The following is a 27,485-nucleotide window of genomic DNA, read 5'->3' as shown; positions in this document are numbered from 1 at the left end:
TCCCACCCAGCTTCTGCTCCATCAAGAGGAAGAACCTCAAGCGTTACGCCCAGAAATTCGTCGTCGACGGTGAGGGGCCCCGGTGGTACCGCGGGACAGCCCGGACGGGGCCTGCCAAGGCGGCGGGGGGGGGGGAAGCACAGCGGCCGTGCCTGCCTCACCCTGAGGAGAGCGAGGCCGAGGGGATGAAGGGCCCGAGCGGGCGGGGGGGGCCCAGGGACGCTGCAGAGGCGTGTGGGGACAGCCACCCGCCGGCAGGAAGGCAAAGGCTCGCCTGTCCCCACGCACCTGAGGACAGACGGACTTGCCCCCCGCGGCGTGGCGAGGGCGTGTGGCTTCTTGGCCCTCGGCAGAGAGGGAGCCGTGGGATGCACCATTGCTGGTACCTGCTGCCTCTCTCACGCCGTCTCTCTGCCTTGGCATCGCTTTTGGGGAGCAGAGGGGGGATTGCGAGATCCTGGGGTAGCACCGGTGCACCACAGGCTGGGCCATAGCTGGCCTGTGGAGACCAGGGCGGCTTTATCGTAGAAGAGGATTTTGCTCAGTCTTGGGTGCAGAAAAGAGGTTCCTAGGCTTATTTGGGAGTGATTCCAGTTTGGCAGCTTCTCCAGAGGCGTTACAGAAGCTCCCAAGGCAACAGTCCCAGTTTGTTGTGTCTCGCCTGTTTTTCCTGCTGTAGAAAATTACCCTTTCACTGAGACTGAGAAGCTGAAATGGCTGTGAGAGCGTGTTGTTTTAGATAAACCTCTCGCATCTGCAGGCGGCTGTCTCTATTATGTGGGACCCAAGAAGGAGGAAAAGCGTGAGGTGATTGTGGATCCTGAAAGGAGGCGGCAAGTCTTTCTGGAAAGCCATTTCACTGAAATCGGGAACCATCTGGGCCAGAAAAAGACCGTGCACCGGATTCAGAGCCGGTACTACTGGCTGGGGATTGTGAAGGATGTTGTGGACTGGGTAAGTTGAGAGCATTGACCATGTCAATGACACCGGTATTTCCCAGGACGTTCAGGCAGCAGTCCCAAGTGAGCAGCTAGAAGAGCCCTGATGCAGGGATGCTGTCGCTTCTAATGCCTGTTGCTTTGAAGCCACACACTAAGTAACTCTGCAGGTGAAACTGTTGGAACGTCCCGAGACAGCTGGATAGATTGGATGTCTTTCCCCCGAGCATCAGGAAACCTGCGCAGGTAGGCCTCCTCGTGCAGGGTAGTTTTGGCCAGCGTGGGAATGTGGGATTGTTTCAGACGAGTGTTGCTGAGTCTAGCTGTGAGCAGTCTGGATTCCTGCCGGACCTGCCCAGTTGCCTGAACTATTGTAACAGGAGGAGCTCGGTGTTTCTGCTGGCTCTCCTCAGCTGCTTTGCCTCACCCATTTTATTGCTGAAAGTTCCCTGCAGCAGGACTCTGCAACAGCGTGGTTTGAAGAAGCATGGTTGCATTGCATGGTCCGAGCAGCCCATGCTCCTCCAGCATCCCAGGGCTGATGATTTTTCTAGCTGGCAGAAGTTTAAAATGCAATAAATATTTGCCTAAAAACAGGGTGAGAAATGTCTTAGCTATAGGCCACATTGAGAAAATTGGTTATTCTGTGGGAGAAAGCTGTCAGGTAAGTTTTGTGAAAGGTGAGCTGTGTCAGCCTGTTGCGTTTGGTCCTCTTTTTCTTGCGCCTCACTATTTTTATTGGGTAGAAGGAAGCTGCTCAGACATGCTGTCCGTCTCATCCCTTCATAACCTGTCCAGTCTGAATCTGACAGAATTTGTCATCAAGTTTTAAAGTCTGATGTGTCTTTTCCCTTTCCAGATCAAAATGTGTGAAACATGCCAGAATGCAGAGCACAACAAGAATGTATCGCGGAAAGCAAGGCCTGTCAAAGTGGAATCACCCTGGGAAGTGCTGGGATTAGACATTCATGGTGAGTGTTTGCAGCTGACAGGCTTTTCAAGGCTTCCACGCCAGCCATCAGGAAGCATGGCAGACTTACTGCCGCTGCCTGCGTCTGTGTGAGGAGGTGCCAAGGAGGCCACAGCAGCCTACCAAGGTGCAACCTGATCCATGCAGCTGGCTCGGCTCCCTCTCCACACACAGTGGGAGTTGCGGGCATGCGTTACTTCCCAGAATTGAGACTGTGATGGGTGTATTTTTGCTGACAAAGCTCACAGAAATATACTGGCCAAATGACATTGCAGGAGAGAGTCGTGGTCGTTTTCGCAGTGATTGTTTTGTTGGGATGGGTTTTTAACTTTCCTCATTTGGGTGATATTACGGCATCACATTGATTTTTCTTGATGCTTGTTTATGCAGGACCTTTTCCTGAGACGAGCCAGAGCAATACACATGTCCTCCTTGTGACCGACTACTTCACTAAGTGGGTTGAGGCTGCTTCTCTGCAGAAGAAAGATCCCTTATCAGTGGCTAAAGCCCTAGCTGTAATTTTTTACAGGTGGGCTTCTCTGTTGTTGGTTACATTACACCGCTGCAGTGAGATGGGGCGCACTGGGATGTGTGTTGCAAAAAAACTCAATGTCCACAAGATGGTTCGCACGAGAGCAGGAACTCTCCCTTCTACAGGAGAGACCATCCAGTGCCTCTCAGTTGCTCTTTACAAAGTACTCGGAAAGCGCCCGTTATCCTCTTGTTATTGGGGCAAGGGAGAAAGGGGCAGAAGTGGTTCTTTGAATAGCCCCAAGGCCAAGAGAGCTGGCACCCTACTTCTCTGCAGAAGTTTTAAAACCATTCCCTGATCCCTCCTAGAAAGTGTTTATTTTGCACTCACATGGTACATGTCACCACGTGACACTGTCCTTGTGCAAAATGCATGTGGCCAGTAGAGATTTGCATTCAGAGCAAGAAACTGCTTGTTTCTGCTGCTACTTTATCATTCAAAAGCAAACAGGCTTGGCTGTTTTGGAACAGATGGAGCCAGCAGACCTCTCTCTGCTCTTGGGGAGGTGAGGCCATGCCAGCCTCTTTAGCACCAGCTCCACTGGAGGGTCTCTATCCCTTTTGTATCCTGTTATCACTCATGAAGATTGAGCTCCTCTGGCTCTGCCCTGCAGCTGATGGAGTAAAACCAGTTGTGTGTCCTCTTCTTGTTCAGGTTTGGAGCGTCCAAGAACATTTACGCCAGTCAGAGTTGGGACTTCTGTGAGGAGGTAGGTCAGGTGCTGGGTGGTTCAGGGAAAAGCAACATGCCCTTCAGCCATTTTTTTGGGCAGCAGGTCCCAAAGGCAGAGTTGCAGTGTGACATGTAGCGGGGGCAAGGAGCTGATGCTGCCTTCTCCCTGCCCCAGCCCCGTTGCAGGTGGTAAATGATTTGCCAGTGCTTTCACCCTGTCAGGGATTTAAGGTTGTTGTTCTGTGGTACAAGTCCTCCAGCCACACTGCAGGCTCTCTCTCTGCTCAGAAGGAAAGGTCCTGTGAGATTATGTCCATGAGATTCCTGCCCTACCCTGGGATTAACCCAGCTTCCCAGTGCTGTGGAAGGCCTCAAGCACAGGAACAGTCGTTGCAAAACATTTTTTTGAGCTCTAACTTTTCTGGGGAGCTTTTTCTGCTGAGCAGCATCTCCTAGCATGGGGACAGTGCTGTCTTGTGCTGTGGAGGCTGCTAGCTGCTGGGGTGCAAGCCTGCCTTGTTCTCCCGTGGGCATGACCCCCGCTTTTGCAGGTCAGCCGGCATTTATGTGAGCGCTGGAACATCTCACAGATCCTCACCCCTGCAGACCCTGCAGACTGCGCAGGCCTGGACGACCGCAGCACCGAGGTGCTCAAATCTTCCATCTGCAATGTGGTGAATGAGAAGCCCAGCGAATGGGATGCCCATCTCGACCCCGTGCTCTTCGATTTCCGCACCTCAGTCAACTCTGTCACAAAGTACACCCCCTTCTTCCTCATGTTCAACAGATACGTGTGCCTGTCATCTGAGGTAACTTCTCGACAAAGGAGTGTCTTGTAGGAGGTTTGCCATTGGTGTGGTTACAGAGTAACACTCAAATATCTGTACCTTGCAGGTGGATTTTGTCAAGGACTCTAAAGAGCAGGGGGCTAGCTCTGGTAAGGCAGACAGCCTCCCGCCATTCACAGCCACGGTTCAGGAGCAGCAGAACGCGGTGAAAGAAATTGTAAGTCTTGTGGTGCCTTGAAACCATTTTGCAGCTAAACCCCCACAGGGTCCCTTGCACCAGGCTGTGTAAGAGCTGCACAGAAGGGATTTGCCCATACAAGGATTGTGCTACAGCATGTGCCTGCTTGGGTGCTCAGAGAGAGCCCCTGGCCCTGTCTGTCCGGAAAAGCCACCTCACAGGAGTCCTTTGCCTGCGGGCTCTCTCCTGTCACTGAGCATAGCAGGTAGCTGATGGGCTTGAGTATGGCAGGGAGGCTATGCATCCAGCTGGAAAGGAAGGAGGCAGAAGCCGGTTAAGGACTGCCTGAGACTCCACAGGCCTGGCCTGAGAGGAGAGGTGGCCAGTGGCACCTTGATACATGCCAACAGCAGCAGGAGCAGAGTCTCCGAGCCGGCACCATTGGGTGCCACAGGGAAGCTGGTGGTGGTGCTGCTCAGAGCTGGGTGATGAAATACAAGGGACTGGCTTACCCATCAAGGCTAATGAAAGATGTGTCCCAGCATGCCCAGCGCTCTGCCTTGTAATCTGCATCTCAAATCAGCCAAGGGAGTCTGTCCTTAGGCAGGGACAAAAAGCCTTTAGGGACATGTTGTGTAATTAAGAAGGTTAAAAGTAACCCTGCCCCAAAATGGGAGGAGAGAAACTGGGGAGGTTGGGGCTACCATGAAGGCTAGTGGCCCAGTGGGCACAGAGCTGAGTTCGGGGAGCAAGGCCAGCATTCAGTTGCTGACTGTGTCTGATGTGCTGGGTGACCTTGGGTAACTCATTTTTTCTCTGTTTCTTGGTTTCCTGACTTGAAAAATTACCTCAGTGTCCCCTGTAAAGTGCTTGGCAATCTGTGTGCCAAAAAATAATAGATGAGGCTTGAGTGCTTTGTTTGCTCAGTCATTTCTTAGGCTTATTATGTGGACAGCGTTATGTGGTCCTCTCTGATCCCACCTGGACTGTGATTCTTCTTGCCAAGGAATAGCAGTAGTAAAATGGGACAGGAGGGAGGAGGCCTAGGAGCTGAACCTGTGGGATCTATTCCCAGCTGATGCCTTTGGCAGCTCAGGCTCACTAGCTCGGCTCCCCTTTTGTGAAACAGAGATGCACACCATGGCACGGGACAGCAAGAGCTCTGTCTGGGTAATGCCAAAGCATCCTGTCCTGTCCGTAAGGGCACTTCTGGTGTCTAGGTCACTGACACTCACCCACAGACAGGCTGGGGTTGGGGCTGTAATTAACAGGAGATGAGAAAAGCTTCTCTTGGCTCTGTGTTACTGCAGCCTAGATCCCCTTCTGCCCTCTACTGATGGAGAACTAATGGCTCCTCTGAGCACTGCCATGAAATCACAATTTCTTATTGTAAGGTCTCCTGCTAGTTTGAGGTTGGTGAGAATAAGGCTGGAAAGACCTTGCATAGTCTTTCCCTTGCCTCTGGGTGCAACCAGCTGTGCTGGAGCTTGCCAGCACAGCCTCAACTTGCCAAGCGGAGCTCTGCATGCTGCAGCGCCGACTCTTACTCACCAAGTTTGTGTGAGACAGAGTTGAGTTGATTTTTAAGAGGCGTCTCAAGGCCCAATGCAAGCAATCTGCTTTACAGGTGATCGCCAACATGACCACAGCCTACAAGCGGGAGCGGAAGAGTGTTAAAAGGAAAAGTCGGGGCCTGCCCTCTCTAGCTTTCAAAGTGGAAGACAATGTGTTTGGGAGCAACGCTGCCAGCTCCCTGAAGAAGCTGAAGAAGGGCCAGTTTGTGTCGTTTCAGATCGAGACAGTTCTGCCACCTGAGCAGAGTTTGTCTGGCGTGAAGAAAACCAGTTAGCCTCTGGGGCTTTTTTGGGGGTCCGGTAGCACGAACTGTCCTTGAGGTTTGTGGCCCGGCTGCGTGTGAGTCCAGGGTGCAGATGTGCCTGCTCTGTCCTGGGGAGAAAGGAAGGGGAAGGTTCAGACAAGGGTGTCTGTTCAGTCCCTTCCCGGTCCAGATTTGCTCTTGGACCATCCCTCCGACTGAGGGAAGTGGCACCATCCTCATTTATGCTTTGGCAGCGAGAGACTTGGTGTTGTCAAAAAGCTCCACCTTGACAATGGCTTGGAAATTGCCCCTTTGGGAGTAATTGCATCAAAGCCCGGGGAGTGATCTGGGTGCATGAGAAGAGAACCAGAAACTAGACCTGGCTTAGCCATGTTGCAGTATGTTTCCTACAGCTTAAAAACATCTTCCCCACTGTCAGCCTGAACCAGGAGGAGTCACGCCACGTCTGACTGCATTCCTGGTGGATGTGGGAATGGCTTGAAGTGAACTTTTTTTTTTTTTTTTTAGTTTTAAGCACTAATTAGCAGAAATAAAATCTACAATAGAATGTGATATTTTTATTTTTGGTTATCCGAGCAGAGAAAAATGAATTTTTTCTTTGTAATGTCACCATTCTGTTCTCTCCAGAAATGGAGTGAACTGCAGGAAGCCTGTAGTCTGTTCCTATGCTGGCGAGGCTTATAGGGGTGTTTTTAAGCCCAGTGCTCCAAAAATGCAGGGAAACTTTGGGATAATGATACTGACTAGCCCCTCTCTCACCTATATAGCCCAGCTGGATGCACAGATGCTGCCCAGGGAGGAGCCTGAGCACTAATATCCCTGCAGAGCTGGCGTGGGGACTTGAAGGGGAAAAATAATTTATAAGCTGGATTTCTTGAAACTGGATCCCTCTCTGTTAGGGGTTAATTTAAACCCCTGTTGAGACCCTGTTTAGGGGTTAATTTAAAAAAACGATGTTGAGCCCTTGTCCTGGTTGTTTTTAAAGCCAACTCGTGTGTTGTATTTTCCCCCTCTGCTGCAGAAATTAAATAAAACCAATAAAATAATATAAAAATTAAAAATAAAAAAAACCCAAACAATTTATTTTTTGGAAGGAAAAAAAAAAACCAACTTTCTAAGCTGGCAAGAACCCTGGGGCTGCCTTTGCTGGGTCAGGGCAGGGCGGTAGCGGGGGGCCGGGTACCCGCCGAGGAGGGGGGTGCCCGGTCCCGGTCCCCCGCTCCCGCCCTGCCCCGTGAAACCGCGGGCGGGGCCGGGACCGCGCCGCAGCGAGGGGGCGTGGCGAAGCTGGGGCGTGGTTAGCACGGAAGCCACGCCCCCTGCCGACCTTGTTCCCGGGACGCGCCGCCGGGCCGGGCTGATCCCCGTTGCTGCTGTCGCCGCCGGTAAGATGCCGTCCGGGCGGGTCGGGGCTGCGTTGTCCCTGCGCTGCAAAGGGAGAAACCGTGTGTGTGTGTATGTGTCCGTCCGTCCGTCCGTCTGTCTGTCTGTCCCTTGCTATGGCGGGCACGGCCCTTCTCGGGTGTCTTCCCCGGGAGGAGCATCTCGTACGGGGGGGGAAGCAGGGGCGAGGCTGGGGACCTTCAGCTTTGTAGCTGGGGACACCTTTGCGGGTGGCAGGGAGCGGTGGTGGCGGCCTCCTCTCCCTCCTCCTCCTCCTTCTCTTCCTCCTCTCCCTCCTTCTCTTCCTCTTCTCCCTCCTCCTCCTCCTTCTCTTCTTCCTCCTCTCCCTCCTCCTTCTTCTCCACCGGGCCGGATCCGCGCAGCTTTGCAGCGGATGGCAGCAGCGAGCACCCTGGGAAGCATGTCCAGCTCCTCCCTGACACCGCTGCTCTGGTTCGCCTCCATCCCTCCTTCCCCACCCACCCCATAAACCCCTTTTCTTCTCCAGATTGCAGCCTCTGCCCCGTTTTCCTCCACTTTTTAGCTCTTTTTATCCCGCCTGCCCAACCACCGAGCCTCTCTCGGCCAAAGATGCTGCTTGGCCGGTGCCGAGGGCTGCCCTTTCCCCCGTGGTTTGCTTTCGGGCGGCTGCGGAGGCGGCTGCGGTCACGCAGGCCGGAGCGTGGCCAGCACACGGCATCCTTTGTGCCATGCCTTCTGCACCGTGCGCCGTCATGAGCTGCTTGGCCAGCATGAATCTGAGGATTGGGCACCTCCCTCGTGCCGACGCGTGGCACCTCTGGGCATGGCACAGGAGCAGGTGAGCAGCTCACTTGGTTTAAAAGAAGTCAAGGTTTTTGCCCTTTTCTGTGTCGATTCAGATCCAGCTCCACCATCGCTGCCGCCAGTCAGACCCATGGGCAACAGTAAAGGTGGCATCCCGTCCTGGAGCCTCCCTCTCCCACGGGACTCAGCTGTGGATTTCCAACCCCTTTTTAACTTCCTCTCGGTTTTTTTTGTTGTGTCGCTGAATTGCACACTGACAGTGCAGCAGGTTTAGTGGGTTACCCCAAATTAATATTTAAGAGGGCTGGGGACAGCAAGGTGTGACAGGCTGCTGTACCTATGATTTACTCTTTTTTTGATGAGGGGGGTCTGTTACAAAGCTGAGCTCCTCTCCCTTCTGCTTTCATACGGTTTTGTTTGAGTGCTCGGTTTCCGTTTTGTGCTGGAAAGGTGGGAAGGGACTCTCAGATCCCGAATGTCCAAGTTTAACACCAACACAGCTCCGTAGCGCAGGACACGTGAGCTGCACAGATGTCCCAGCATTACCCAGCTGCTGGGGACCTCCCAGCTGGCCTCGCAGCAGCCACAGCAAGCGGGGACGAAGATTCCCACCAAGATGTGCAGATTTCTGCTTTGGGATTCCGGATGGGTGGAGACTTCTGAGAGGGAAGCTTGTCTTCATTTGTGCTTCTCATTTTATGAAATATCTTGGAGCGTATGCAGCAGGGGAGGGGAGGAAAGAGTAGATAGTGGTGTCTGGGGTCAGGACAGGCTGGTGGGGAGCTGACACAGTTGGTCCCCCCCATCCTGCTTCCCCTTCCCCGCCACCTCCCTGGGGTGCATAACAACCCCATCCCCCTCTTCTCGCCCCGCAGCAGAGGCCAACATGACCACGTCCTCCCCGTGCTAGGGCTGCCCACCACCACCTCGGTGACCCCCCCCCGGCCCCAGCCCAGCAGTGAGGATGCGTGCCTGGAAGGCGGTGGCCAGCACGCTGGCATTCAGCGGGGTCGATGTGGTGGTCACCACGCTGCTCTACGCCCACGGCCGGGGTGGCCGGGATGTCCTGCAGGACCTGAAGCACTTCAACATCTTCAACTCACTGCTGGACATCTGGGGGGGCTGCCTGTACCGCAGCTGTGTGCTGCTGGGGGCCGCCATCAGGGTGGCCACCAACACCGCCTATGGCCCCCGGCGCCTCAGGGCATCGCGGACCTTCATCGCCGTCGTCTGCCTCCTCATGGGCATCTACATGATGGTGAAGCTGCTGCTCTACTCGGAGGTGCGGAGGACCATCAGGGACCCCTGGTTCTGGGGGCTCTTTGCCTGGACCTACGTGGCGCTGGTGGCCACCTTCGGGCTGTGGCAGCTGCTGGCCTGTGTCACCTCCTCCCGTGAGGCGCTGGGGCCCAGCTCTGAGTCCCGTGCCGAGGTGGAGGAGAGCTGCGACGGGGGCACCCCACGGGACAAGCGGGAGGAGGCAGCAGGTCCCACCATCCATAAACTGCTGTCCTACACCAAGCCGGATGCCTTCTTCCTGGGCATCGCCTCCTTCTTCCTCCTCGTGGCTGCGCTGGGTGAGCGAAGGGACTGGGGAGGGGGGGCCGCAATGTGCTCCCATCCTCACCGGGAGGGAAGGAGCCATGGGGGGGGCTTGGTAGCACCCCAGGGTTGCTGTTTTGGGGGTGCTGTGTGGCACGTCCTGCATGGGCTGGGTAAAAAAATGCAATGGGGCAAAAAAAAACGCAATAGGGGATAAAATACACTGGGAAATGAAACATCCCTATGTGCCACTAGGGGCTGCACCTCCTGGGACATCTCGTACAATGGCCGAGTATCTCCGTAGTGGGGATGGGGTTGTCCGTGGGCCGTCGCAGTTGGAAATACAGGTCCTATGCTGATCCTGCACGGTGGGGCTGAAACCCCATGTCCTGTGCTTGTCCGGCAGGAGAAACCTTCCTGCCCTACTACACGGGGCTGGCCATCGACGGCATCGTGGTACAGAAGAGCATGGACCGCTTCTCCACAGCAGTGCTGGTCATGTCACTGCTCGCCATAGGAAGGTAATCGCAGGGGCTGGTTTTGGCCCTGACAAGGAGGAGTTTGGGGTTTTCCTGCAGGAGCTCGCGGTAGCGGTGGGCATGGGCTGTCTCACCTGCAGCTGCTCCGCCAGGTCCCTGCCAGACCCCAGGAATGCACTTTGATTTCTCTGCGCCGTCATGGTGCAGAGAGGCCGTGGTGGCAGTCACGAGGCCGTTGCGTAGCCCTCCACGTCTGTCTGGTGGGGAGGGGAGCAGGAGCAGGAGCAGATACAGGGAACGGGATCCCTGGGGAACGCTGTCCCGGCAGCACTGCATCTCCTCCCAAAGCTTGTCACTACTGGGGTTAGGACCAGCCATCCTTGTGCTGGTAGCACGCAGAAGAGGTGTGGGCTGGTTTAGCCATCACTTCCCGGGGTGGAAAGTGGTACCAGCACAGCATTGCCCAAGCCCTTGGCCCAGGCGTCGGGGTGTTTGTGTTGCTGAGGAGCGGGTTTCATGTCCATTGGTCTATAACGTTTCTTATCTGCAATTAGCTCATTTGCCGCAGGTATCCGGGGCGGCGTTTTTACGCTCATATTTGCAAGACTGAACATTCGCCTTCGCAACTGCCTCTTCAGGTCGCTGGTGTCTCAGGAGATGAGTTTCTTTGATGAGAATCGCACAGGTTGGTTCCTCTTTCTCCCGGATTTGCTCTAACACCTCTATCCCATCCTGGTGGTTTTTTTCCCCTTGGCTTGCCCTACCAGCACGCGGCAGACTGGGGGCAGCCAGAGACAGCACACAAGTGCTCATGTTTAGAAATAGTGGCAGAAAGCTCTTCCCTTTTGGTTGCCTCCCACCATGGGGTTGGGACAGGATTGCCCAGCACCCTGGGGATATCCCATTGCCACCGATCAGCCTGATACTCAGCAGTCCCAGTGCTGACGTGCTCATCACCAGTCATCCCCAAAACACGTACTTTCCTCCTCTGGTACCTCCCATCAGTGCCTGCTGGTCAGCCGCTCTCCAGCTCTGCTCCGGGCATGAGAAACCTCAGACGTGTGAAGCTTGCTGGGTGTGCTTGTTGCTTTCTCTGCTTGCAAATCAGTCCTGTCCCGGTCCATGCTGCTCTGGTGTGGTCCCAGCCCACTGTAACTTGTCGCACATTTAATTTCGTCTCGGCAGTATTTTTAGTTTTGAGGCTGTTGCCATATTTAGCAATCACTGCACAGTGCCCTGGTAGCTGAGGACACCAGAGATGTTATTGTAAGTGGGATATGGGTAACCCTGGACTTACACAAAAGCATGAGAATTCAGCCGTACGCAAACACAGGACAAGTATTAGGAACCCAGGGTGATGATTGCTGGCTGTAATGTTCAGCTCCACCAAAGGGCACAGCAGGAGCTTCACCGCTTAGTAGCTGGACTCATGTCCTCGTGGCCACTTGGGTTGGCTCCAGCCTGCGGGGCACGTGGCTAAACCCAAACAGCCCTCTCCAAAGCCACGTCATGCTCCTCCGCAGGGCATACTGTGCCTGGCCCTGGCTGGTCCTGCCAGGACAGCGAAGAAAGGTGCCAGCAGTCCCTGGTGAGCTCCTGGAGGGCTCCTGATGTCATTTAGAAATGAACTTGGGGTTGGGTTGACAGCTCTGGAGGTGCATTCAGCAGCCCAGCAGACACTCCACCCAAGCACCTGCTGCCCATTTGTGTGCCCATGGGGTGCCCTCCAGTGTAGAGTGCTGCCACAGTCCCCTTTGCTGTCCTGCAGCCATCCTTGGTGACCCAGGGATGTAGCTCGTGCCTTCGGATGCATTTCATGTCCCTCGTGCATGCAGCCATTCAAGCTCCTCTGTTTTGCTTTGCATCCACAGCGGTGGAGAGTCACTCCCCTTCCATGCCACCTTTCAGACCCCCAGTGAGGGGCTGGGTTGAATGGGGAGATCCATCTCGCCCCAAGCACGGGACATGGGACGCAGCTAGGCAGTGACCTGCTGTGGTGACATGTCCCCACTCTCCCCTTCCCCACTCCGTCGCTGCTGCAGGGGATGTCATCTCCCGCCTGACGTCGGACACAACCATCGTGAGCGACCTGGTCTCCCAGAACATCAATATCTTCCTGCGCAACGTGGTGAAGGCCACGGGGGTGATCTTCTTCATGTTCAGCCTCTCCTGGAAGCTCTCGCTCGTCACCTTCATGGGCTTCCCCATCATCATGCTGGTGTCTGATGTCTATGGGAAGTACTACAAGGTAGGCAGGAGCAGCTGGCATGGCCGTGGTGTGCCACAGCACTGGGCTGTTCCCCTCGTGAAGCCGTCATGGAGATTGTGGGTGGCCTTGGAGCTGGTGGGACTGATGCTCAAGTGCTTTGCCGCTGGCAGTGGGGACAGGAAGGCGGCATTAAACCTGTATGGGCAGGCAAACGTAGCCTTGGCTCTTACCTTGCTTCATGCTAAGGAGTGGAAGCATCTGGAGTCTGACCAAAGAGGTGGCTCGGATGTGGGATGTCCTGTATGCACCTGCCTGTCCTCGTGCAATCTCTCCTCTCCCTTTGTCGTGACTCAGTGGGAGTTAAACCCAGTGCCGAGCTCCCTCTCCCTGCCCAGGGCTAATGTGGTTCAAGGGCTGTCCCTAATGCCACATCACATGAACCACGTGAGTCCTGCAGTGGTGCTCCCTGCGTCAGTTATTGGTGCTTTCCACTGCGCCAGGGACACGGCGTGCACAGGTCCTGCCAAAACAGGGTCCTCAGGTGCTGCCTTGCCCAGCCGCACCTCCTCCTGCAGGTCAGGCACTCGTGGGAGGAGTGGAGCTGCCCTTGGTCTCCAGACCTGTCCCTGACTTGGAAACTCCTGGAAGGGCTCCTTGGGCCAGGCTGACCCTGTCCCATCAGGGCACTGGGAGCAGCAGCTCTGCCGCAGGCTTCCCAAGTGGCCCCGGACATGGCACTTCACCTCCTGCAGCCCAGGTCCCTCCTTGGGGACAGCACAATGAATCTGTTCTCATCCTGGCACAGCGTCCCAGGCTGTCCTAAGGTGTGGGATATATCCCAGTGCTCAGCCTTGTTGCCCATGGTGTTGGAAAATGTCACCGTGCCTTCTTTTCCCGAGCCCAGCAGAGCCCGGGGCGTGTGGGGAGATGTGCCACGGGCAGCCTGGTGCCTGCTGAACCCCCTCTGCCTCCCCCCGCTCCCTGCAGAAGCTTTCCAAGGATGTGCAGAATGCCCTGGCCAAGGCCAACAACACTGCCGAGGAGACCATCTCCGCCATGAAGACTGTCCGCAGTTTTGCCAACGAGGAGGTAGAGGCAAACGTATACTGGCAGAAGCTGCAGCAGGTGTACAAACTCAACAAGCGGGAGGCCATGGCTTACACCTACTACATCTGGTCAAGCGGGGTAGGTGGCCGGCACCGGGGTTTCCCTACACAGGGCTAGGGACAGGCAGGGGACATTGCTTCGGATCCCAAAATGCTCGTGGCACGATGCATGTGCTGCTTCTCCGCTTCCAGGGAGCTTTGCCGGGTGAGCCCAGCCTTGATGTCCGCTGCCAGTAATCCTCTGTCTCTTGATTATTACTTTTTTCCACTCATCAGAAAATATATTCCATTCCCCCTTAGGGCAGCGCTGCATCGTGCCACCGAACAGTCTGTTTTCTCTTGCAAATAAGAATATAATTGATAACCACTCAAGGTCGTGGAAAACCCCGTGCTTCTGTGTTGCTGCATTGCGTGCCTGTGCCAGCTCATCTCCGGGGCTCCGGCTGGGAAACAGCCGTGGCGTTGGTTGAGCTTCTGCTCAGAAATGGAGATTTTCTGCGTGTGGGTGGTGGCAGGGGGAGGATGCTGGGGTTTGGGTTTGGGGTATTTTGCAGGTTTTGTTTTTTGGTTTTTTTTTTACAAAATCCTATTTCATAATTTAAGACTAGATGGTTTGGGACTTCTCCTGCATCAGCTGATAACTAAGGCTGTGCAAAACCCTCACGTGAGGCTGCCCTTTTCTCTGCACATTCGAGGATCTACATAGCCTCTGGTGAAGGGTTTGCGAGTTATGGTGCCCTCATGCAGCCATGGGAGACTTTATGGCTTCCCAAGTCTGGAAGCAAAATCGGAACATTTTTAGCATTGTTCCTGGGCTCCCAGGTGAAGCCAGAGCGTGAACTGGGTCAGCACAGATCCCGCCGAGCCAAAGAAGGCAAAAACCCTCAAAAAGTGCTCCTGCAGGGCTCATGTAGAAAGAAGCCGATGGATTTAGCACAGCCCTGGTAGAGTCTTTCTCGGAGGGAACACAGGATCTTAAGGTCAGATCATAGCAGAGCAATAGAGGAGGATTTTTTTTCCCCAGTATTTTTGTCTGTGTGAATTTACAGCCTGTTCCACAAACGTCGCACAGAGCACCAGGGTATTGCTGCTTTTCTGAGTGCCTGGGCAGCATGGAACAAAACTGGCTGAATAAAGGCAGGGGCTGGTATTTGTCATACCAGAGCTGATCTGTCTCCTTTCTGGAGTAGGTGGTACCCCCCACACTGATTTCAGGCAAGAGTTGAGGTTATGCTTCAGGGACTTGTACATGCAAGGAGGATTTTTTGCATTAACTCTTGGCTTGATTTTGTGTTCTAAATTAAACTGTGTCACACTCATATAACAGAAAGTTTATTTTAGTGGTGAGGTGACTGCATGTGTTGGATAATTTGAGCATAGATTATTATGCTTGAGGACATTAGTCCAAGACAGAAGTTCATGAGATGCTCTGTAATTTCAGTTGAATTCTCCCTCCTCGGCTGTTGCACCTCTGGACTTCTGTTTTGTTGAAAGATGCCAGCCCAGGTCCTTAAATCAGCCCATGTACTTGAATTTCTTTTCCCTTCTTATATACATGCTCACTGCCAGGGCTGTCAGCTGTGCGCTGTCAGGGATGCTCAGTTCGGAGCTCAAAGAATAAATGTCAGCACATGAATTGTGGGCTGTTGTGTGAGTAATTACAAATGCACCAAAATACCAGTTGTCCTTGCTGATTTTGGGGTGTTTTCTTGCTTTCAGCTGACCCTCCTGGTGGTCCAGGTCAGCATCCTTTACTACGGTGGGCACCTTGTGATCTCAGGGCAAATGACAAGCGGAAACCTGATATCCTTCATCATTTACGAGTTCGTCTTAGGAGACTGCATGGAGGTGAGTCTGTTTTATCCCTCTGGGCTACCCCATATCAAGATGATGTTTATCTTCCAGAAGGTCCCAGGGCAGTCACAGGGCTAGATCCAGTGTTGACCTTCCTGTGATGCACTTCCTTGGCACTGTGGCTTTGCCCACTGGTGGGCTGATTTTCCCCTCTGATCCCCACTTCCCTCCCGCTGTGGCCTCGCAACCTGAACGTGCCCAAAGCAGCTCATCCCCCAAAAAGGTAATCGGGACCAAAAGGTTCAGGCTAGCCCCACTGAAGGGCAAAGTCCTGGCTGCCTTCCAAGCACGTTTCCTGGTGTGAAGGATGCAGGGATTATGAAGCTGCCTGTTAAATTTCAGGCTTCATTAAAAACTTAATTATATTACTTTTTTTTTCCTGGAATAGGCTGCAAGCTGCTGCGTTGGCAGTGTGTTAGCAAGATGGGATTGTGGGTGGGATGGTAGAGCCCACCCAGGGCTGCCTTTCCCTTGCAAAGGCGTAAGCTTGGCTAATCGAGGCAGAAATGATCAAGTCAAGGTTTCCTCGCAGCCAAGCATAGTTTCAGCGGTGCTTCAGCCATTGTGCAGCGGCAGAGCAGAGCTGGAGGCAGCTTGCCTGGCTCTCACCATCTGTTCAGATGACTGCAGGCTCTGGTGGTGTTTCCAGGCTGTGGTTTTGGTGTGTGTTTGGTTTGGTTTGGGTTGGGGTTGTTTTTATCTCTCCTGATCGGAGGGGCAGTCTGGGCTTAATATTGAAAAGAGCTGACGTGATGGGGGTTTATTCCAGGGAAGCTGGTATCAGCTTGCAGCGGTTGTAGTTGGGAAAGTGCAATGGTAAATCCACTAGGACCATATCCCAGCAGGGAACAGCCTTATCAGCTGCCAGATGGTTGTGTAGAAGGGTCCAGCCTGGAGCTGCTCTGCGTTTGAGACATGTGTGCGAGGGAGCGAACCAGCCACCCTTGGGGGCTGGTGCAGCATGCTGCTGTACGTGGGCTCTGTAGGGTTGGGGAGCTGCTGGTCTTGAGCAAAGAGAGACAAATAGAAGATTTTGTTGGAAATTTGGAAGTATCTCCTGGCACATGTCTTCTATTCCCAATCCATGTGTTTATCTCTTCTGTTTCCCTCTGAGTCTACCCATGCACAAAACCCCCTTAGATTCCCTTTCCCTGGATACATCCATATATCTCCTCCATACCCTGCAGAGGGGGAAGAGCTTTCTTTTCCTGTGTGTGATGACTGTAGTTAATGTCAGATGATAGAAGACTTGGGAATGCTTCAACCGTTCTCCTTAGGAGTGGCACTGATTGACTTTTCCATTGCATGGGAAGGTCTCACCATTGCCTCTTCCCTTCCAGTCCATTGGCTCTGTCTACAGCGGCCTGATGCAGGGAGTGGGAGCTGCCGAGAAGGTGTTCGAGTTCATCGACCGCAAGCCAACGATGGTGAATGATGGGTCCCTGGCCCCAGACCACGTGGATGGGAAGGTGGAGTTCAGAAACGTGACGTTTTCCTACCGCACTCGCTCTGCAACACAGGTCCTCCAGGTGAGCCTCACGGGCGCAGAGCCCTCCCCACCACGAGGCATCACGCGCTGCTTCTCCATTGCGGCGATAACCGAACCCTGGCCTGCGGGAAATGTCAGCTGCCCTTTTGGAGATGCGTGAAGGCAGGCTCAACGGCATGCTGGAAAACAGATTAAAAGGAACAGCGGGTGTTTAGGGCTGGCCTTCCTTACAAGGAATGAGATTTATTAATAAAACCCTTGTTTTCCACTCAGGCATTAAACACATCAGCATGGTACAGGGCTGTGTGCCAAGCTGCCTCGGACTGTTTCCATGGGAGAGGGGCTGGGGTCATGAGGCAGGGGGAGGCAGCAAAGAAGTTAGTTTGCTTTGCGGTTTTTAGAGGTCCTGCTACATCAGTGGGCAAATTTGAAGCCATTTTGGAGGCTTCTTGTTTCCTCAGAGCCAGGAGAGATGGCTGATGTGGCACATCACCAAGGTGGAGGGTCACCGTGGCTGGATTTTTGGCTACCTTTCTTGAATAGTGCCAAAGCTGCTGCCCCAGGACACTGGGAAGAGCCAGGACCTGAGCATGCTCTACCATCCATGTTGCAGAATGTGTCCTTCACCCTGCACCCCGGCAAAGTGACAGCACTAGTGGGTCCTTCGGGGAGTGGGAAGAGCTCCTGTGTCAACATCCTGGAGAATTTCTACCCTCTGGAAGACGGGCAGGTGCTGCTGGACGGGCGTCCCATTAATATGTACGATCACAAGTACCTGCACTCAGTGGTACGAGCGACTGATACGTGTATTCTAGCTATTGCCTGCCGTGATCAGAGGGGATGGATGGTAGTGTTGCATGTTGCTTTGGATTTGCTCTGGCAACTTCTGCAATGTCCAGAAAGCTGGAGGCTGGAGGTGGTCCAGGAAATGAATTCAGATAATTTGTGGGGGTGGAAGGGAAAGGGATGGAGAGTGGTTTCATGGGGAGGGGGAAGCCTTCCAAAAACAGAACAAAAACCATGTTTTGTTTTGTATTTTTTGGCCAACGCAGTAGAAATGTGTTTTTGGTTATTGGATTAATTACCATCTAAATTGGGTTTAGAAAAAGAGTTTTGCATTCCTCCAGCACTTTCTACCTTAAGATCTTAAATTAATTCTCAGGTAATGGGGAGTTAAACCTCTCTGGATCCTGGCAGCAGCTGGAGCACAAAAGGGGCTGGGTGGTTTGCCTAGGAGAGGGGTTTGGGCCCCTCAGCTCTCGTTTGTGTGTCAGCACAGATCACCCTTCATCTCCTCTGCAAGTAACTGCCTTCTTTGTTTGCCCCCAGAGCGAATGGCCTCACCAATCAGCAGGAAAACGTGAAAACAATTGATCAGAGACGGGCTGGAAAGCCAAAGTCAGTGTGACTAATTCACATTCCCTGCCCGTAGGGAGCGAAAATTAAAAGACAAGCTAGTCTTTCAGTTTAGAAAGCCTGGTGTGGTGTTAGGAGCATGGGGAGAAGTCAATTAAAATATGATTGTGTCTTGATGGCTGTCTTCATGCCCAGTTCTGAGCAATAATTTGGAGGGTTCAATTTATGTCAATATTGAGGGTTTGACAAAGCAGGCTGAATGCGAGAGTGAGCAGCAACAGCTCTAAGGTAGGACAGGGAGGCTGTTGCTAAGCAATTAAGGAATTGCAGCAGCTATGTCCCTAACTTGCTAATTTTGGATTAAAAGATTCAGAAGGGCTCATTCACGTGGCCCAAGCATGATTACTGGCCTTGAACGGAAAATCAGCAAGAGCCTGGGAGAGGGTCTCTCCAGCCTGCCTTGTCCCAGCAACTGGTTTGCCATTCTGGGAAGAGCAAACAGTGACAGGAATGACAGGTCTGGAGCAAAGACACAGCAGGATCTTCAGGGAGGAAGCCCGTCCCAGATGCCAAAGTACCAGCACTGCATCAGGTTTCTTTCCTGCAAAATGGCTTCCCAGCAGATGATGCAAACTGGGCTGGGGCTGCCCCTGGGCACCCCATCATTAGCATCCTCACTGGAAGCTCACATTGAGGCACTTCTGTATCGTGATTTAATGGTGGGGCTCTGCCCACTTGAGTCCTTACCCAGCAGCAACAAATGCCGATGATCCGAGACGCTGGCCGGCGCATCTTCTGCTTCCAACCCCCTGCTCTTCCCTTCCTTTCTGCAGATCTCCCTGGTGAGCCAAGAGCCGGTGCTGTTCGCCCGCTCTATTGCAGATAATATTTCTTACGGCTTACCCTCAGCCTCCTTTGAGTCGGTTGTTCAGGCTGCCCAGAAGGCCAACGCGCACGCCTTCATCACGGAGTTACAAGATGGCTACCACACAGGTACCAAAATCCCTCCTTCAATGCACTTGGAAAGCATCGCCTAGGGAAGGAAGGCAGAGACTCTCCACTTGGGTGGAAAGTCAGGCAGATAGTGATGGACACGAGTTCGTGGCAGCTTGGTGGTGGTGTAGAGGCAGCTACATGGAGAGGTGCAGCACCCTGGCGGCCTTTTGGGGCATCCCAGGAGACTGTTTCTGCTGCTGCTCTGTGGCAGCGGGGTGAGTGTCCCCGTCCCATCCAGACTGGTCCAGCTCCTGGTGCCTGGCAGTGTTATGGAGATGTGGCACTGGCAGTCTCACCATTTTTCAGGGCAGCAATCAGGAGAAAAGGCCAGAACCCAAGCGGTTAGCTGTGTACCACCCCACCTGCAGAGGAAGAAAATAAACCTGCGATAAATCCATAGTAATAAAAGCTGATGTGTTAGTGACAGTGGGATTTTGTGAGGTCAGACTGACGATGGTTCGTGCTTATGGGAGCCAGCAGAGAAGTCCCGTTTTCCCCTCACTGCTGCCTCGGTTGAATGCCCTCCAGAGCCTGACTTGCAGGGAGAGATGGCAGAGACGCAGCTGCATGGGCAGAGCCAGGGGGGGCTCGGGGTTTGGATGATCTCCCAGGCTCAGGGACTTCTCTGTGTTGTTTCCGTGAGCATCAGTCACTCAAACCCTGGAACAACAGCGGAGAACTTGCTGCTGTGGGGAAGGACTGCAGCCTTGGGGATGTTTTACTCATTTAAGTCGCTCTGCCAAGTGAGCAGAAGCGTTTACCTGCTCTTTGCTTCAAAGCATGATACCATCCTGATGCTGTGGCTGGGAGCTGAACTTGATGGCAGCTCTTGATTTTTATTTTGACCCCTGCCTCTCTCCCTTGACCCAACAGAGGCAGGTGAAAAAGGAGCCCAGCTGTCAGGTGGCCAGAAGCAGAGAGTGGCAATTGCCAGGGCCTTGATCCGAACCCCTCCCATCCTAATCCTGGATGAAGCCACGAGCGCGCTGGATGCAGAGAGCGAACATGCGGTGAGTAGGTGACTCGGGTGTTTGGGCCAAATAGGCAATCTGGGTTTGGAGGAAAGACTGTAGCTTCAATTTCCAGCCTGTGGACAAGCTTAGTCTTGACGTGGTGCAATCAGAGGTTTGGGTAAGACGCTAATTCCTGAGTAGGAATTTGCTTCCAACACTGCTGTAGCCACCAAGAAGGGAATAATCCTGTGCTCACAGCAGCCAGCGCCTGACAAACCTGATGAGATAGGGATCTCTGCCGATTTTTTTAAATATGGAAAGTGTTAATTGGCATACAGCAACTCTGCAGCCTTTTAGGACAGGATAAGGAGGAAGACCCTAAAAAATGGTACTGCAGCAGGGGGAGAGTAGGACTGCCTGAGCTAAAATCCCAGCTGAGGCACCAAAGAAGCCACGTTTGCAAGAAAGGCACTGAGCTTTCTGTGAACTAAGCTGGTTTATCTGGCTGGGACATGACAACCAAACAGCTCTACCAGTAGCAGTTTGGCCTCACTGGTTTAATGACATGAGGGAAAGCTAGTTCAAAGTTGAGACGTGAGGATGTGTCTCCCGGTCCCAGAGGATGAGTGCTGCTGGTCCACGGTGTGGGGCAGCGCAAGCATCTGACCTTGGAACAGCTCGCTGACTCGCAGGTCCTCAGCCACGTATGTGGTATCTCATGACAGCCAGGGGCTGGTTTTGGCTAGCCAGGGGTGCCAACGTGAAATGTGTCTGGTGGCCATCTGCCTGCCTTTAGACCTTAGTGCTATTGTCTGTCTCTTGGCTGGAAAATAACTCTCTCTTGCTCTGCCTTGATACACCCAGGAAATAGCCCCACTTTTCTGAGTAGATGCGTTTACCAGGTATTGGCTTCCTGCAGTCCATGCCAACACCATGTGGCTTCCAAATTTGGGGCCCAGCTCTAACAAGACCCAGCTTGCAGGATCAGACCTGTGTGCGTACCGCACCTGCAGGCTGGCTGGACTGAGACAGTCTTTTGGGCTGCACAGTGAAAGCCGGGAGCTGGGATGGACGTGCTGGTGCTGGTAGTGCTGCAGGGAGTCTTGTGGCCTCTGCGTAGCCAGAGGAGAGCAAACCTCCTGTCCAGAGGTTTCTTAACACAAACCACAACGCTGCTGTTCTCCCTTCCGAAGTGGAGCCAGGGACGCTCGGACACTAACGTCTTTTCCTTCCACGCAGATTCAGCAGGCGATTTATGGCGACTTGCGGAACCACACGGTGCTCGTCATAGCTCACAGGCTGAGCACTGTCGAGAAGGCACACAACATCATTGTGCTGGACAAGGGCCGCGTGGTGCAGCAGGGCTCGCACAAGGAGCTGATGGAAGAAGGAGGCCTTTATTCCAAGCTGGTGCAGAGACAGATCCTGGGGCCGGAGGGGAGCGGCGCGGACAGTCGCCAACCTGCAGCCCGGGGGGATGCAGTGAAGGCGCCTGGCGGGTTGGAGGAAGAGTTCAGGATAAACCATTCCCTGCCGGCCGTGGCACAGGACGATTACAACAACACGGCTCACAAGTGAGAGCGGCGATGGCCGGCGCTCGAGACGCTTGCTGGGACGCCGCGACAGGAGGCAGCTTGGCGACGGGCTCGCGCGCTGCAGAACGCCGCCCGTTTGCTCACCCCGCGCGCGTCACGCACCCGTGCACACACAAACACACACTATAGAGCTTCCTGCATTACAGTCCAGCGGGCAGATGCCGGCTGGTTAAACAGGGAAATGGATTTATTCGAGGGAGTTGGGTCTTCAGCAATTCCCAGGGTTTCTACTGGGTTTCTTTTCGTACTACCAGTAATTCCTCTCGACTGGGACTTTTCTCCCATTGATATGCATGTGTAACTGCTATTAACTGTAATGGATGTTAAATGCATGCATGGAGGGGAAGATTGAAAACCCCTTCAGGAATTTCAGGGGGTGGCTTTTGTGGCTGGATAGAAAAACGGTGACTGTAAAACAAGGTCCTGCTCCCACTATCAATCTATGGGGCCAATCCAAAGTCTGCTGAAGTCTGTAGGGAGCTCCCTTTGGCTTCAGTGAAAACTGGATCACTCCCGTGGGGCTGAATGCCGGGAGAGTTTTGCACTGAGTGCCTGCAGGCTCAGGCTCACAACCATTGCTGCTGAGCTTGTATCATGTAGTAACCATCCTTGCTGGAACAAGCCAGGGAACCGGGAGGCAGATGTTGCTTTCAGATTTGCTCTTGGTGCTTGGTGGGTGTTTGTTTTTAAGGATGAAAAGTTTTACCATAATTGGGTTAGGTTTTGGGGTTTGGGGGTTTTCGTTTCTTTTTTTTTTTTTTTTTTAATACGTTTGTGTGCACTGTGCAATGTCTGTCTGGCTCCAGCATCCACTGAAAATTGGTCTGTTATTTTGGAATTTTTTTGACTCACAACCCCGGTGCTGGTTTGAAAAAAACACTACTAAAGACAGGCATAAAATACTAAAAGACAGCACTTTATAAATCCCACCAAAGCTTTGTTCAGCTTCAGGCCATGCTAGCGACTTCACTGCATGGGTAATCCGTACAGTCACTTTCCTTGAAGTCCGACTTTAGCTGCCTGAACTTTAAAATGTGTTTCTTTGAATATTATTTATTAACTTTTTGTATGAGGGATAGAAAGAAATATGTTGCTCCTAGCCCTTTTGGGTAATGGCTCTGGCTTAATAGTGTTATCCTGCCATAGATTGGTGAAGAAACCTATGCAGCCAGGCAGGTGCTGTTGAAAAACAGCATTTATACAGGGAAGACTGACTTCAGACTGTGCACAGTTAAGAAATTATCTCAAGCACTTTAGCTCTCATGTTTTCTGATATTTGAATGCTGCTGTGTTTTACTTTTTGGCAGGTTTGCATTTTTGTTGTTGGCGATGTTTTGTTTTTGTTTAGTGATGTTTTACAAACTCTTTAGTGTCCTTGAGGAGGGGTGCTCAAAAAATAAAATACTACCTCTGCCACTCAACATCGAGCCAATCTAGTGGGACTGGTTTTCACATTCAGGGTTTTCAAGGTCATGTTCATCTGAGATGATGGCTGAATACAGCTGCACACTGCACATGTTCTGGCTCCCTTGCAGGGAATGACAAGAAGAACCTACAGAGAATTAGGTTTGTAAAAGGCTTCAGCATCTGATAATGGCTGTGAGCCATAGCAGTATGTATAACCTGTTTAAGAACTTGTTTTCATTCCGGATCCCATCCGGTAGTCAGTAGTCAGTCTCGCATGAAAGGGTGGGTAATCTAACCCATTCTCAAGGCACAGTGCTCTGTGACTGGAATCTTTTCAGCTGCTTGCTTTTGTGATATGATAAAAATCTGTGCCTTGGAAGAACAAGAAGAACAAGAGCTCTTTTTGTCTTGTCTCCCTCCACTTAGGAAACCTCTGTTGCTCTGAACTCCTCAGTTCACCCCTTCAGTAAAAGGCCATGCATTCCTGCTTGATCAATATCTGCACTGTGGGTATGAAGAGGTTGGGAGTTCCACCCAGTGCTGGCAGGCAAGGGATTAATTCTGCATTTTTATCAGTACCTGGGAGCAGAATGTGGCCAGCGGTTCACAGAAGTGGAATTAATTTCTGCTTAATTAAAAAACTGGGGGGTGGGGGGGAATGGGTTACCTAGGAACTAGGGAAGCCGGCTCACCCTGGGAAGTGCTGGTAGGACAATGCTTGTTAGCACACAAGATGCCAGAAAAGAGAATTTGATCGTATCATGTGTGTCCCTCCCAGGCAGTGCTGCAAAAAAGGGAATTGGAGGATACAATCAGATTAGTTTTATTGCAAAGACAACAGTGAATGTCAGGAAGGGAGCCCTGCTTCCCAAGCCTGTTGTGATGATAATCCCATCATTGCACTCCCAGGTCAGGCCCAAACAGCTTCAGTTGAAATGGCACATTGGAAATGGCAGATTGTCTCTGCTGGTGGCACCAGTCCAAGCTGATAACAGGGCCCGACTTTGTTCATTGCCACAGGTGCTGAATTCTCTCTTTCGCATCCAGATAACTCAAGGCTACTTTTCCACTGAGCCTTACATCTTGTGGCTCAAACAAGTCCCTTTACTGTGCTGTTGGCATGTGGCAAGTGGATGCACCTGTATGCTAAAGCCATGAGGGCTTTCTTGTGGCCTGGAAGCCTGGTGGGAGCTCCACATGCCACAGGGGATCCAGCAGTACTAATCTAATGCAGACATTTCTGCTGGCCCAGTACAAACCCTATGACTGTACAGAAAATCCAGCTTTTCAAAATCATTCCAACTATGACTTCTTTTCGAAGTGAAAATCAGCGTCAGAGATGCCCGTTAGCCAACCCAATCCCAGCAGCAATGATGAGCTTAATTTGGTGCAGCAGTGGGAATTGCTCCAGTGCTGGAACATGAGCTGCTTCCTGGAGCTGCCCCGTCCCTTGGGCCTTGCTGCCTGTGGACAGTCTCTGTGTTTCAGGCTATTCTTCTGGAAACAAGGCCACTGGTCCCTCTGAAACCCTGAAGTGTAAAATTTTGTGGCTGCGGGTTTGCCCAGAGTTGACGTTTACATGGGAACGCGAACAAAATCTGTTCGGAGCTTCTCAGTTACAACCATGCAGATAAAAAGTTTCTTGTCCTCAAAGGGAACAGTTGTCTTCACAGGGAACTCGGAGGGGTTTATCTGAAACCTTGACTTGGGAAGCACAGCTTGAAGACTGTCATGGCAGAATTGGAAGCAATTAGGCATTTGAAAGCACGACTGATTACAAAGTTTGACTGTATAGTCCATGACAGGTTGTTTTCTGCACTATTAATAAGCTCTCAGCATTCCCTGCAATAAGTATAACCACAGCTTTATTTGATTTAAACATTGGAGAACCCTATCCAAGCTGAAGTTCCTACATCTAGATCCTACAGTCCTACTGATTCCCCAAGGACATGCAATTACCCTGTACCTTTGCACAGACAAGGTATGTGGCTGACTGACCCAGTAAATGAGAACACTGTCATGGAAAAAAACACAGCTGTGATTATTCCAACAACTTGTCTCCCAGTGCACCAACCTCTGCCTCAATAAGGAACTGTGTTTGTTTCAGTGGCTGCACTTTCTAGGCCTTCAGCAGGTCTGGAAATGCCACAAGCAAATAGACATAGTGCTTCTAGCTCAGGTTCAGAGATGTGTTTTAGTCTGGGGAGGAAAAATAGTATCTGCCTTTTCTACTCTAGTTTCACTGTGAGCTTAAGGCAAAGAAAATATTTGCAGGTACATAAACCTGCTCCTCTTGTCATGCCTGTGGCTCCCTGAAAGGAAGGAGTATAGTACTAACAATTAATTCTTGCTCTCTCTCAGGCAGCAGGACCACTGTTTCTCTCCCAGGATGCTGAATATGCAGATCATTTTCATGTATGAAGGAATCCGGATTATGAAATCTAAACAGAAGTATGGACTATGATTAATATATAGAAGGAAATTAAATGGCAAATAAGCCTTAAAACTTATCTGTCCATTGAGCAACCAGATTAATAAGGGTTAATAAACACCAAAGATTAGACTTGCAAATTCAGTCTCTACATAACCAACCAGTTTTTCCAGGAAAAGAAAAGAAGTTGTTGTGAAGGTGACTTGCAAAATATGTCTAAAGCTAATAAATATGCATGGGTACAGTGCTACTGACCGTAAAAGGATATGAGGTGACAGAAGGAAATCCAAGATCAAGTTTAAAAAGAAATAAAATCTAACATCTAATTTAAACTAGGCTGGATGCCAGTTCTCCCCAAGACTGAAGCCTGACTCGTTATTCACCATGACATGGTTTCCACTGTAATCTTCCCAATTTTTTTGTTCCATTTCTCCTGTAATAAGAAATCCTGACTCTGTACTTTGCCTGCTTACAGTTTTAGTGTTCATGAATGCTGTCACCCTTCAAAAGGATTTCAGCAAAGGCAAATAGGAAGCGAGGCTAGGTAGCTGATAAATCTCAGCTTGCAGCACTGCAATATTTGATAATCCCTGTAGTCTAAAATCCTAGTTTATCTGCAATGCTTCATATTCTGTCCAAGTGATGTGCTGTCACAAAACCTTTATCTTTCATGAAGGCTGCTGAGTGGAAAGGCACTTTCCTACCTGTCCGAATAGAATATGTAATTATACAAAAGCAGCTGACCCCTCTCTTGTCTCTTAACCTCAGCTGCTTTTCTGGCCAACCTGATAACTCAATCACATGCAGATGCTGATCAAAGTACTCAAAAGCAGACCAGATGTTTAATACAGACACTTCTCTAACATGCCAGAACCCAAACATATCTACGTAGGGAGAAGTGGTATTTTCAATATATGTTGTACTTGAGCACAAATGAGTTATGTTCTCCCTGTGCATTTTGTGATGATGGCATTGTTCTGCATTATGCAGCTCCTAACTTTAATACAGATTACTGTTGACTAATTCAAATAATCCATTCCTTGATGTCTAGAGCAGTGAGCTTCCATCAACCCCATGCAACATAAACAAAAATTAGGTAGTTACAGAAAAACTCCTTAGGTCACTGTAAACCATCCTTCCCAACAGCATATTGACAATACAATTATTATCCTACTGTAGTGCCCTTCACTAGAGATACTCACCCAAAGCACCTCTACAAGCATTATTCAGTGTGAATTTTTCCTCTCCACCCTCACCTGGGACTGAGCAGTTGTTATTATTCCTCTGTTTAAGCAAAAAGCACTATGGTTGAAGGAAGCTGAGAACACTCAGGATCACACAGAAAGGCAGCGGTAAAACTAGATTTACAACATGAAGCTGAGTCAGACTCTTCTAAACCATGCTCCCCCCCCAACCAAATTATTTACCTATGCTATGAAGTTAAAATCACTGACGTTCTTGGGAAGAAAGGGCTGTTTTTAATCCCTCAACTAATTCCTCTAGTTGTGTTTGTGTGTGTATGTTTGCATGTGCAGATTTACAATCCAGTTTAACACAAGGGTGTAACTCTGTCTTTTTGATGGGCATGTGCACATACGGTATATGATATCATGTTGGCATGGCAACTATCTACTGGTTTTAAATAACAAGGTCGGGCTGTAGTGGCTGTAGTGGCCGTGCAAACCCATGTCACTGCCAAGGGATACAGCTGCTTACTCATCTGTGCTCCAAGCAGAGCACCCCGCACAAGCTGGAGTTCAGCACATACCACAGCAACAGGCAGGTCCCTCGAGGTGGATGAGTGGACGCATACCCATATCACTAATCACCTTCTCCCCACCCTAAGCAAGCTCAGCTCAGCTTCCTGCCACACAAGCGTCTCGCTCTTACCTGCCTCTGAATACACCTAGTTTGCAACATGGTTGTACAGCGTCTCTGCACTAGGCAGCCAGAAGGCCAGGAAGCCTTCCCCTAGCAGTGT

The 27,485-nt window shown here is 51.7% G+C and overlaps 1 protein-coding gene across 1 annotated transcript; it reads left to right on the top strand.

The window, feature by feature from the left end:
* Positions 1 to 7,425: 7,425 nt before the first annotated feature.
* ABCB9 (ATP binding cassette subfamily B member 9) lies at positions 7,426 to 23,201 on the top strand. The gene is made up of 12 exons (XM_075041377.1): positions 7,426 to 8,121; positions 8,963 to 9,664; positions 10,036 to 10,150; positions 10,663 to 10,793; positions 12,151 to 12,356; positions 13,305 to 13,502; positions 15,143 to 15,271; positions 16,618 to 16,806; positions 17,380 to 17,553; positions 18,956 to 19,115; positions 19,992 to 20,128; positions 21,311 to 23,201. The coding sequence occupies exons 2-12, from the start codon at positions 9,052 to 9,054 to the stop codon at positions 21,647 to 21,649; spliced, it is 2,391 nt and encodes a 796-aa protein (XP_074897478.1). The 5' UTR covers positions 7,426 to 8,121; positions 8,963 to 9,051; the 3' UTR covers positions 21,650 to 23,201.
* Positions 23,202 to 27,485: the final 4,284 nt, after the last annotated feature.

Source organism: Buteo buteo, chromosome 11 (assembly GCF_964188355.1).
Source record: "Buteo buteo chromosome 11, bButBut1.hap1.1, whole genome shotgun sequence".
Taxonomy (NCBI): Eukaryota; Metazoa; Chordata; class Aves; order Accipitriformes; family Accipitridae; genus Buteo; species Buteo buteo.
Note: the sequence above shows the minus strand (reverse complement) of the source record. Positions and strands in the feature narration are given on the sequence as shown.

Bases quoted from the DNA above. Each gene is read 5' to 3' on its own strand.
- ABCB9 (XM_075041377.1), top strand. From the start codon at position 9,052: ATGCGTGCCTGGAAGGCGGTGGCCAGCACGCTGGCATTCAGCGGGGTC. The intron at 15,272-16,617 runs GTGAGTCTGTTT...CTTCCCTTCCAG, and splicing joins TCTTAGGAGACTGCATGGAG to TCCATTGGCTCTGTCTACAG. The intron at 16,807-17,379 runs GTGAGCCTCACG...TCCATGTTGCAG, and splicing joins CTGCAACACAGGTCCTCCAG to AATGTGTCCTTCACCCTGCA.